We start from the raw sequence: 12,922 nt of genomic DNA, 5'->3' as shown, positions 1-12,922 counted from the left end.
CCTCCCTGGGCAACCTGTGCCAGTGTCTCACCACCCTCATGGGGAAGAACTTCTTCCTAACATCCAATCTGAATCTCCCCACTTATAGTTTTGTTCCATTCCCCCCAGCCCTATCCCTCCCTGACACCCTCAAAAGTCCCTCCCCAGCTTTCTTGTAGCCCCCTTCAGATAATGCCCCAAATGTATTCAAAGCACAATAGGAAGTTTGCAAACCTTCCTTAAATCTCTTCTACCCATATATGATGACTTAACTGGACAGGACCTGCTGGATGGGCATCTAGAAACATTTTCATCTCACAATGTCTAACAGTCCTATGCTTTAAAAAAATGAAAGGCCAAGGACATGCAACACAGAACTTCAGATTCAGCCTACAATGTGCAACAGCTTTGTGCTTGGCAAAAAAAACCACAAGGTCAAGGATGTGCAACATCAGAACTTGAGGGAGGAAAACAAACAACAAGGTTTTTGCATACCTTCTCTTCAGTCAATTAAAAATTGCTATTAGAACTAATTCCTACAGACAACCACCCCAGTAAAGAATAAATGGAATGGAATGGAATGGACCAGGTTGGAAAAGACCTTGGAGATCATCAAGTCCAACCTATCACCCAATACCACCTGACAGCTAAACCTTGGCACCAAGTGCCTCATCCAGTATCCTCCTAAACACTTCCAGGGATGGTGACTCCACCACCTCCCTGGGCAGCACATTCCAATGGCCAATCTCTCTTTGTATGAAGAGCTTCTTCTTAACATCCAGCCTAAACCTCCCCTGGCACAGCTTGAGACTGTGTCCTCTTGTTCTGGTGCTGATTGCCTGGGAGAAGAGAGCAAGCCCCGCCTGGCTACAACCTCCCTTCAGGGAGTTGTAGAGAGCAAGAAGGTCTCCCCTGAGCCTCCTCTTCTCCAGGCTAAGCAACCCCAGCTCCCTCAGCCTCTCCTCACAGGGCTGTGCTCCAGACCCCTCCCCAGCTTTGTTGCCCTTCTCTGGACACCTTCCAGCAACTCAACATCTTTCCTAACCTGAGGGGCCCAGAACTGGACACAGGACTCAAGGTGTGGCCTAACCAGTGCTGAGCACAGGGCAGAATGACCTCCCTGCTCCTGCTGGCCACATTGTTCCTGATGCAGGCCAGGATGCCATTGGCCTTCTTGGCCACCTGGGCACAGTTTTTGTTGTTCACCATTTCTGTCTTTTTCAATTTTCTTCCCCACTTCTGTCTCATTTTTTGTTTTGCTCTCCATTTCTTTTCTCTTTATTTTCTTCTCCACTTCTTTCTTTTTTCTTTATTTTCTCCTCCACTTCTCTTTCCTCTTTATTTTCTCCTCCACTTCTATCTTTTTTCTTTATTTTCTTCTCCACTTCTCTCTTTTCTTTATTTTCTCCTTCACTTCTTCTTTCTTTATTTTCTTCTGCACTTCTGTCTAACTTTATTTCTTTTTCTCCACTTCTGTCTTTTTTTCTTCCTCTTCTCATTTTGCTCTCCACTTCTCTCACCTTCCTCCCTGAAGCTCACACAGCAGAAAGCCATATAAATTGCTTAGCACTAAGAGCATCCACTGGTGGCTTTATGGGGCTGTGTTACATGGTCATAAAACCCTGCTGAGCAGCTGGAGTCTTGCTCCTGTTTCATGTACTTTTCCCCCCCCCAGCTGTTTGATGCTCTCCAGGATCATGGTTCTGCTCAGCAGCATCGTGGTTTCTTCTCTTAGGAGCACATGACTACGAAAGTATTTGATTTTTAGGCTGAGATCATGAATTCCTGGCAGTTCTTTGCACTCCTCAGCAATATATAGCTCTGCATGCAGGCCAGGAAAGGTTTATTAACTATAACTCAGCTCTGTTTTGGGCTCCCTGGTTTAAAGAGGGACAGGGATCTGCTGGAAAGGGTCCAGAGGAGGGCTAAAAGGATGATGAGGGGACTGGAGCACTGCCTGGTGAGGAGAGGCTGAGGGACCTGGGGCTTTTGAGTCTGGAAAAGAGAAGACTGAGAGGGGATTGAATAAATGTTTATCAATATCTGAGGGAGGGGACAGGCTCTGCTCAGTTGCACCCTGGGATAGGACAAGGGGCAATGGATGTAAGCTGCAGCACAGGAGGTTCCACCTCAACATGAGGAGGAACTTGGCCACTGTGAGGGGCACAGAGCACTGAAACAGGCTCTCCAGAGAGGTTGTGGAGTCTCCTTCTCTTGAGACTTTCCAGCCCCATCTGGATGTGTTCCTGTGTGACCTGAGCTAGATTGTATGGTCCTGCTCTGGCAGGGAGCTTGGACTGGAAGATCTCCAGAGGTCCCTTCCAACCCCTGACATCCTGTGAGCTTAGGAGCATATGACTGTGAAAGCATTTGATTTTTTTTTGCTGAGCTCATGAATTCCTGGCAGTTCTTTGCACTCCTCATCAATATATAGCTCTGCAGGCAGGTCAGGAAAGGTTCATTAACTATAACTTGTAGCAGTGCTGCTTTCATAGCTCTGATGGATGAAGGGAGGAAGCAACAATATTTAGTTGACTCCCAGAAATAGGTGGGGGGAAAAAAAACAACCAACCAACCTATCAAGCTTTCAGAAACACAAATCTTTCTCCAGACATCCTGATGTTTCTACAAGCCTCTTGGTTTGGTTTTGTGGTGTGTTTATTTTTGTCCAGTTCTTGTTAGGAAATCCCTTCAACTTGTGCAGCTCTATCAGCCCAAGGGACTGCATGCCAGAGCCTTCACACATCATTTTAAAAGTGCAGCAATACAACTGCCTAACAATGAGGACTGGAAGAAAGAGAAAGGAATCAGAGGCTGTTCACAGGCTCACAGGATGTTAGGGGTTGGAAGAGACCTCTGGAGATCACAGAATCACAGAATCACCAAGGTTGGAAGAGACCTCAAAGATCATCAAGTCCAACCTGTCTTCCAGTCCAACCCCCCTGGCCATAGCAGGACCATAGAACCCAGCACAGGAATGCATCCAGCCCTCTGATCATAGAATCAACAAGGTTGGAAAAGACCTCAAAGATCATCAAGTCCAACCTGCCACCCAGCACCTCATGAGAACTAAACCATGGCACCAAGTGCCACATCCAATCCCCTCTTGAACACCTCCAGGGATGGGGACTCCACCACCTCCCTGGGCAGCACATTCCAATAGCCAACAACTCTCTCTGGGAAGAACTTTCTCCTCACCTCCAGCTTAAACCTCCCCTGGTGCAGCTTGAGACTGTGTCCTCTTGTTCTGGTGCTGGTTGCCTGGCAGAAGAGACCAACCCCCACCTGGCTACAACCTCCCTGCAGGGAGTTGCAGACAGCAAGAAGGTCTCCCTTGAGCCTCCTCTGCTCCAGGCTAAGCAACCCCAGCTCCCTCAGCCTCTCCTCCCAGGGCTGTGCTCCAGACCCCTCCCCAGCTTTCTTGCCCTTCTCTGGACACCTTTAAGAGTCTCAATGTCCTTCTTAAACTGAGGGGCCCAGAACTTGACACAGGACTCAAGGTGTGGCCTAACCAGTGCTGAGCACAGGGCACAATGACTTCTCTGCTCCTGCTGGCCACACTATTCCTGATGCAGGCCAGGATGCCATTGGCCTTCTTGGCCACCTGGACACACTGCTGGCTGGTGTTCATCCAGCTATGAATCAGTACCCCCTGGTCCCTTTCTGCTTGGCAGCTCTCCAGTTTGGCAGCTCATCTTTGTGGCACTAAAAGCAAGCTGCTTTATGGCTATGTTTGTGCCTTGTTGTAAGAGACTAAATCTTGTCTCTCTTGATGGGAATCAACAAAGATAAAATCACCTTTGCTCCTGCCCAGACAATAGCTGCCAAGGGAGGGGGTGGTGAGCAGGCATCACTGGATAACGACTCTCTTGAATGGGCACAGACAAGATGTAACCAGGTGGGGGTTGCTTTCTTCTCCCAGGCAAGCAGCACCAGAACAAGAGGACACAGTCTCAAGCTGTGCCAGGGGAGGTTTAGGCTGGATGCTAAGAAGAAGTTCTTCATACAAAGAGAGATTGGCCATTGGAATGTGCTGCCCAGAGAGGTGGTGGAGTCCCCATCACTGGAGGTGTTTAGGAAGAGACTGGATGGGGTACTTGGCGCCATGGTTTAGTTGATTAGATGGTGTTGGGTGATAGGTTGGACTTGATGATCTCCAAGGTCTTTTCCAACCTGGTCTGGTCTGGTCTGGTCTGGTCTATTCTATTCTATTCTATTCTATTCTATTCTATTCTATTCTATTCTATTCTATTCTATTCTATTCTATTCTATTCTATTCTATTCTATTCTATCCTCTATCCTATCCTATTCTATTCTATTCTATTCTACTCTATTCTATTCTATTTTTTTTTCTATTCTATTCATCTCTACCCATCAGCTACCCCAGAAAGGGAGGATGGTGAAGAGGATACAGTGGATTCACCACCTGGACACATACCTAAAAACCCCTGTGACTAACAAACTGTATAAAAGACCTGAGCAACGCCTGCTCAAGAGAAGAAAAAGAGAGAGGGGAAAAAAAGACAAGCACAGGAGAAAAGACATCACCATGGAGCCTGAAAGCAGCAGACCAGAAGGAACCCTCTCTCTGTGTCTTAAGTTCCACCTGCTGCAACTCATGCAGCTGAAGAGGTTGCTCAGGGAAGGACTTGGACTTTGGGATCTCTCCCTCCCCTCCTCCAGCACAGCCAGCAAGGATAACATCTCCTGAAAGCTAAAGCGGCAGCAGCCTTCCTCCACAGACCCAAAACCCTCTTGGGGGGTGGGGAGGAGTGGTAATGTAATTCCTTTCCTCTTCTCTCTCCCTCTACTTCCCCCCTTTCCTCTGTCCCATCCACTTTATTCTGTTAATAAATAGCCTCGAGGGCAGTTGATATTTTGGCCTCCTTTGTGCCTCTAATTTCATAACACAGCAATGTTCAAAAGGACTGAGGCTCTTTCCCCCTCTGGACCAAGACACTTGCACACCTCCTCTCCTGTGCTTTCTTCCCATGGTAACTGTAAGCTAAATTTAGACCCCCCGAGAGGGGAGCTGTTACAGGCACTGAGAGACCTGCTCTTCTTAGTTTTACTATTACTGCCCAGGTTACCTCTCATGAATGATTTGCTGCTTTGTTTGAATATTTCAGTGTAACCTCTTTGAAAAATGCATTCACTCCAGGATGGAGGCAGGAAGCAGTCACACATGAATAATTGCAGTTGAATCATAGAATCACAGAACTGTCAAGGTTGGAAGGGACCTCAATGGGTCATCCAGTTACAACCCCCCTGCCATGGCCAGGGACACCTCACACTACAGCAGGTTGCTCACAGCCACATCCAGCCTGGCTGCAAAAACCTCCAGGGATGAAGCTTCCACCACCTCCCTGGGCAACCTGTGCCAGTCTCTCACCACCCTCATGGTGAAGGGTTCTTCCTAGCCCTCATTGGGAAGGGTTCCTCCTAACATCCAATCTGAATCTAACCATTCCTAGTTTTGCTCCACACTCCCCCAGTCCTATCACTCCCTGACACCCTAAAAAGTCCCTCCCCAGCTTTCTTGTAGCCCCCTTCAGATACTGGAAAGCCACAATAAGGTCTCCTGGAAGCCTTCTCTTCTCCAGACTGAACAGCCCCACCTCCCTCAGTGCAAGGGGGTTGATCCTGTAAGGTCCAATGCTACCTCCCCAGCAAGGTCTGCACATTGTAAATCTATGGGGATTTTTAATTCTCATAGCCTAAATGGTTCTCCAGTCCTGGTTCAAGGACTCAATAACAAAAAACAATACAGCAAGATGAGCAGATATTAGTCAGGAAAAAATGGCAGAGGAAGATGTCCTCGCTATAGTATCATAGTTTCATTCAGGGTTGGAAGGGACCACAGGGATCATCTAGTTCCAACCCCCCTGCCATGGGCAGGGACACCCCACACTACATCAGGCTGGCCACAGCCTCATCCAGCCTGGGCTTAAACACCTCCAGGGATGGGGCCTCAACCACCTCCCTGGACAACCCATTCCAGGGTTTCACCACTCTCATGGTGAAGAATTTCCTCCTCACCTCCAGCCTGAATCTCCCCACCTCCAGCTTCATTCCATTCCCCCTAGTCCTATCACTACCTGGTATCCTGAGCAGTCCCTCCCCAGCCTTCCTGTAGCCCCCTTCAGATACTGGAAGGCCACAATTAGGTCACCTTGGAGCCTTCTCTCCTCCAGACTGAACAGCCCCAGCCCTTTCAGTCTGTCCTCATATAACTGCCAGAAGACAGCTAAGTGCCTTGCTTCACTCATGACTGCCTGTGAGTGCAAGCTAAGCTCTTCACTGAGGTAAGGCCATTCCTCATGTAAAAAGAAATATGCCAGGCACACACTGTCACCACCTAAAGCTGTAGAGCTAGTGGTCCAAAGGAGATTTGTTTTTTCATTCCTCATCCACCCAGAGCCTAAGCAAAAGGCTTGAAGCTTCTGCTGCAATGTGCTGAGAGGATGGGACACAGGGGGCAGGGAGGGGGAATCCTGAGCTCACTTAGTGATGATGCTAAGGAGAATAATTAAACATTCCTTGAAGTGAAGACTTGACCTAACTCATCCACATCTGTGATAAATGCCTTCATTACCAGGCTCCAGAGTCATATTTCCTCCTTTTTTTTCCTGTCCAGATGCATGCTTAATTTCTTAGGAGACGTGAGGAGAGCTCCAAACAGGACAACCAAAGGAAACACACTCCTGCATACATAATGTCCTGGTGGCTGGAGCTCTGATGGCAAGGGGCAGGCTCAGCCCAAGCTCCCTCTTCAGCAAGAGACAACCCCAAGGGCAGGCTAGCAAAGGAGTGAATATTTCAGGGTGCTAAATGGAAGCAGTTAGGTGGTTAAATGGGAACTGTGATAATAAAATGTAAATGAAGGCAACAAATCTTCTCATTGCTGTCTCTCAAGTAGAGGCCAGGCCAGGAAATGGCTAAATCAGGGACTTCAGGAGAGATGGATGGATGGATGGATGGATGGATGGATGGATGGATGGATGGATGGATGGATGGATGGATGGGTGAGTGGGTGAGTGGATGGGTGAGTGGGTGAGTGGATGGCTGAGTGGGTGAAAGGGTGAGTGGGTGAATGGGTGAGTGGATGGGTGGGTGGAAGGGTGGGTGGAAGGGTGGGTGGGTGAATGGGTGGGTGAGTGGATAGGTGGGTGAGTGGATGGGTGGGTGAGTGGATGGGTGGGTGAGTGGATGGATGGATGGGTAGGTGGATGGATGGATGGGTGGAAGAGCTGTTCTGAGCTTTCTGCAGGGTTTGCACTCCAAGTACCTCAAAGGTATTAAAGATGAGGTAGATATCTTCTTGGTGAGCAAAACCACAGATGCCAGGGAGACTCTTCTCAGTCCAACTGTTTAGATGTTGGAAGAAGCCAGGCATGACCCTGAACACTCTCTTTGGTAAGTGTATTCACATCTTAGGCATTTAAGTGTACCTAATCCTCAGTGGGATCTCAAAGGCTACTTCAGAAAGGCAGAATGTCTGTTGCTTCACTGAGCTTGCTCCATGCTAGCATTTTCTCTTCACTCTGCTGTGGACCACTCAGTGACTGGACAGTTCCAAGTGTGAACGGAGACCTGTAGAGCCTTTAGGCTATTAAAGCACCATTGAGGTTTGAAACCCCACTAAGATCACCAAGTCCAACCATTAACCCAGCACCACTATGGCTATTAAACTATGTTCCAAAGAGCCATGACCACACATTTCTTGAACACTTCCAGGCATGGTGACTCCTGCCCTCCTTACTACAGAGGGGATTGGACTGGATAGCCTTTGGAGGTCCCTTCCAACCCAGACCATTCTATGATCTAAAGCTTTCCTTGTTTAGGAACCTGATTTCTGGTTCATTTTAGCTCCTTCCTGCTGTTGCATGAGAAATGGCCACAAAGCAAGCAGGAAAGAGAACTATACCCTGAAAACCAAACCGTAGAATCATTAAGGTTGGAAAACACCTCTCACATCATCCAGTCCAACCATCAGCCCAAAATCACCATGGCCAATAAGCCCAATGTGCCATGGCCACAGGTTTCTTGCACACCTCCAGGCATGGGGACTCCACCACCCCCCTGGGCAGCCTGTGCCAATCCCTGACCACCCTCGCAGCAAAGCAGTTTTGTCTTACCACCCAACCTAAGCCTCTCCTTGCTTCCAATTTGAGCCAAGAACTGTGAAGCCACACCACTGCTGCTGGGTGTGCCAGCCTTGTCCATGCAACCCCACAATGTATCATTTCAGATTGACTTACTAGTGGGCAGTTCCATAGCCTTTTGTCTTGGTGAAGCCTATTGATATGGCAACCACTAACGCTGGTAAGCCTGCAACGAGAAAAACAAACACACACCACCAAACAAAACAACCAAAACAGTAATAACCATCAGGTGCTGGGCAAAAGAGTGCTGTTCTGCTTGGCCAGAACCAAAGCAAAACACCAAACCACACCAAACCACACAACAGGGGAAGTGAATGCAAGAATGGCCAATTCCACATGGACTGAATCACTGGAGCAGTGGCACGGGGGTGGACCCTGCCTTCTGCCCACTTTGGTGGAGCTGAGCTCCTGCTACATTTGACAGGTCTGAAAGCGAGCTAGGAAACAGCTTCATAAATATTCAGTGAAGGCTGAGTTTTTTTAGGGTGTTTTTGTTGTTGTTGTTTTCTTCCTTGTTCTATTTTGGGTTCGTTTTTGGGGTATTACACTGCTTTGCTGAAAGCCTTCTCCAGCTTGGGTTGAAACACATTTGTAAGAGAAGGCTGAGACACACACAGCAGCACAGCTTGATGTCAAGTTCTTTATTACTGTGTTAGGGGCTCCTGAAGGGAATGATGACATTCTGGACACCGTCCCCATTTCAATTCCAATGATCCTGAGGGAAAGGAATTTCAGGGACTTACCCCATCCAAGGCACAGGAAACGTTTCCTTATGAGCCGTGTCCTAATTTTCCCGGTAACAGCCATGTATGACTGCCAGGCTTCTGTCAAAACCCAACAGAATGAAGCTAAGAAGAAGAAGTGCAAAAAGGCCGTGGTGGTGGTGCAGATGCCCTGCAGGGAGCAAAGAGAAGCTCGTGCTGAATACTTAGGGACACCCATTTCTCTTTTCAGCTCAAAGACTTGTCACAGTCTCTCATCCTGACCGTTATCCCATCATCCTGAGCATCCACTCCCCCTTCATCAGGTGCTGGCCACTAAGAGAAAGCCAAGCTCATGGGATCACAGGATCACAAGACCACAGGATGTTAGGGGATGGAAGGGACCTCCAAAGATCACCAAGTCCAAGCCCCCAGGACCATAGGATCCAGCACAGGTCACACAGGAACACATCCAGCTGGGGCTGGAAAGTCTTCAGAGGAGGAGACTCCACAACCTCTTTGGGCAGCCTGCTCCAGGACTCTGTCACCCTCACAGTGAAGAAGTTCTTCCTCATCTTGAGGTGGAACCTCCTGTGCTGTAGTTTATATCCATTGCCCCTTGTACTATCACAGGGTGCAGCTAAGCAGAGCCTAAACACTCTACTTGACCCCCAGCCCTCAGATATTTATGGACATTGATCAGATCCTCTCAGTCTTCTCCTCTCCAGACTGAACAGCCCCAAGGCTCTCAGCCTTTCCCCATCAGGCAGTACTCCAGCCCCTTCATCATCCTTGTAGCCCTCCCTTGGACTCTCTCCAGCAGATCGCTGTCCCTCCTGAACTGGGGAGCCCAGAACTGGATGCAATATTCCAGGTGTGGCTTCACCAGGGCAGAGTAGAGGGGGAGAAGAACCTCCCTGGATCTGCTGGACACACTCCTCTCAATGCCCCCCAGGATCCCATTGGCCTTCTTGGCCACAAGAGGTGCTGATAGGGATTAGGCAGAAGAGGTTTGGGCTGTTTCCCCAAACGCTGAGCCTGCTGAGCAGGGACAAAGAGCACCAACTCAAATCATACCACCAGATAATTCCCCAGGCATTCACTTTGACCAGTGATCATCACAAAGCCATTGTGGTGAGGAAGTTACAAACCCTCCTGGTTACAAAACCCCACAGAGCTGAACAAAGAAAGTGTGAGGAGACAAACTCTCCCTGCTGCCAGTTAGATTTCCTTGCTCTCCACACAGAAAAAAAAACCATGCTGTGAGTCTGAACTGTAGGCAATAGATTGAATTTGATTCTGTATTATTGGGCTCCTCAGAGAGGTTGTGGAGTGTCCTTCTCTGGAGACTCTGAAGACCCATCTGGATGTGTTCCTGTGCAACCTGTGCTGGATTTTGTAGTCCTGCTCTGGCAGAAGGGTTGGACTGGAAGATCTCCAGAGGTCCCTTCCAGCCCCTAACATCCTGTGAGCCTGTGATTTAATTCTCATAGAACATTTACCTGTTGGAACACACTGCCTGAGACCTTCCCCCACTCAGGTTTAACAGTCACAACCTTATGAGTTCCCCTGGATGTTGTTTTTATGGGTGCCAGTCACTTGCCAGCTGAAAAGGATTTCTTGAGCCCATGCATTCAGTTTCCTTTTGTCACTGGAGACCTTAATTAAAACTTGACACTGTAGCTCATACAAATGAGCTTCATGGCATGAAGGATCAGCTACACTCCACTGCCTTGCTTAAAAGACCACTTGCAGGCTATATAAGGCAAGGTGCACTGGACCCTAGAACCAAACCCACACAAGTAATGGTGGGGGTGGGGTGGGGTGTGTGTGTTGGACTGGAAGATCTTTCTGTCTACCACACTGAAACCTTTTGGAAAGCATCAGCACTGAAACACCATCAGCTGAAGAACAGCAGAATGTTCCTGTGGGGTGTCCCTGCCCACGGCAGGGGGGTTGGAACTAGATGATCCTTGTGGTCCCTTCCTACCCTGACTGATACTATGATCTCCAGAGGTCCCTTCCAACCCTGAGTATCCTGTGACAATATTCTTACCACAATTTAGAACAATCTGAAGTGTCAAAAGTATATCAAGGTTAAAAAAAACTGAACTCAAACCAACCAAAACAACCCCAAACAGAACCATAATTAGATACAATCACCATGAATGCAAGATCATAGCTGAGAAATCACAGCATCACACATTGCTAGGAGCTGGAAGGGGCCTCTGGAGATCATCCAGACCAAAGCAGGAAGTGTTACAGAATCACAGAAGGTTAGGGGTTGGAAGGAACTTCAAAAGCTCATCCAGTTCAAGCCCCCTGCCAGAGCAGCATCACCCAGGGCAGCTCACACAGGAACACAGCCAGATGGGTTTTGAATAACTCCAGAAAGGGAAACTCCACAAGCCCCCCTGGGCAGCCTGTTCCAGTGTTCTCTCACCCCCACAGGGAAATAATTCTTCCTCCTGTTTCCATGGCACTTCCTCTGCCTCAGCTTCCACCACTGCCCCTTGTGCTGGCATTGGGCATCACCCAGCAGAGCCTGGCTCCAGCCTCTGGGCACTTACCCTGCACATCTTGATCAACAGCAATGAGGTCACTTCTCCCAGTTCCTCCTCTCCCAGCTACAGAGCCCTCAGCTCCCTCAGGCTCTCCTCACAAGGAAGATGTTCCACTGCCTGCAGCATCTTTGTGGCTCTGTGCTGGACTCTCTCAAGCAGTTTCCTAAGGTCCTTCTTGAACTGAGGGGCCCAGAATCAGACATGATATTCCAGGTGTGGCCTCAGCAGGGCAGAGTAGAGGGGGAGGAGAAACTCTCTCCACCTACTCACCACAGCCCTCCTAATCCACCCCAGGATGCCCTTGGCCTTCTTGGCCACCAGAGCACATTGCTGGTTCATGGTCAACCTTCCATCCACTAGGACCCCCCAGGTCCTTTTCCCCTTCACTGCCCTCCAGTGTTGTTATTATATCTTTGATCATTTCTTGAGGCAGCACACACATCTCATAGCTACCTCACAAACATGTAATGAAGCATTGTCACAGTTCTGCAAACCATTTCTGGAGGAAACATGCAAATTCCTATTTATATATAGATGCTTGCATGCAATGTTGAATCATGGCTGGTAGCTACAGAAATGTGGGAAGGATAAGGCATAGAATCATACAATTGGTTCAGTTGATAAAGACCTCTAAGATCATCAAGTCCAACTGTTGACCTAACACCACCATGGCCACTAAACCATGTCCCCAAGTGCCATGGCCACACATTTCTTGAACACCTCCAGGGATGGGGACTCCACCACCTCCTTGGGCAGCACATTCCAATCCCTGACCACTCTTGCAAGAAGGAAATTTTTCCTAATCTCCAACCTAAACCTGCCCTGGTGGAACTTGAGGCCATTTTCTCTCATTCTATCTCCTGATATTAGGGAGAAGAGACCAATCCCCAGCTAGCTTCAACCTCCTTTCAAGGAGAAGAGAGCAATGAGGTCTCCCTCAGCAATGAAGTCTCTCAGCCTCATTATCTCCAGACTAAACACCTCCAGTTCCCTCAGCCACTCCTCACCAGCCCTGTTCTCCAGGTCTTTCCCCAGCTTTGTTGCCCTTCTCTGGACCTGCTCCAGCACCTCAATCCCTTTCTTGTGGTAGGGTCCCCAAAACTGAAGCCTGTACTCAAGATGTGGCCTCACCTGTGCTGAGTACAGGGGGACAAAGCCTTCCCTACTCCTGCTGGCTGCTGTGAAAGGAGGAATTGTGATTAAAAGTTCAACTATCCTTCTGGTTACCAAAGGAGAAGACAGAAGCAAGTTTTATTAGAGGTGATCTGTGCTCAGGCTGGAAAATCTGAGTGGTGATTATAATGAACTCTTCTGAATGGCAGTCCAGGGTCTGTAATGAACACCAGTGGTAAGCCTGTGTGACAGGGAACAGTGTATTTGCGTCACAGACCATCAGAAAGATGCAAATCAGCCTCAAAACATCACCTAACAACTGCTGGGGGACTCTGATGACAGAACCATGTGCAGGCAGGGCTCAGAGTGAGTTTGGCTTCACAGAATCACAGCCACAGAA

At 48.6% G+C, this 12,922-nt stretch overlaps 1 protein-coding gene across 1 annotated transcript in view; it reads right to left on the bottom strand.

Annotated features, from left to right (window-relative positions):
* The window catches only part of ADGRB3 (adhesion G protein-coupled receptor B3), a 553,776-nt gene that overhangs the window by 58,562 nt on the left and 482,292 nt on the right, over window positions 1-12,922 (bottom strand). Inside the window, 2 exon segments of the mRNA XM_068153437.1 lie at window positions 8,241-8,310; window positions 8,888-9,038. Of these exon segments, the coding sequence (XP_068009538.1) occupies window positions 8,241-8,310; window positions 8,888-9,038 (221 nt within the window).

The sequence above is a fragment of the Melanerpes formicivorus genome, unplaced genomic scaffold, assembly GCF_026170545.1.
Source record: "Melanerpes formicivorus ecotype bairdi unplaced genomic scaffold, bMelFor1.0.p_v2 SCAF_26, whole genome shotgun sequence".
In the NCBI taxonomy this organism is placed as follows: Eukaryota; Metazoa; Chordata; class Aves; order Piciformes; family Picidae; genus Melanerpes; species Melanerpes formicivorus.
Note: the sequence above shows the minus strand (reverse complement) of the source record. Positions and strands in the feature narration are given on the sequence as shown.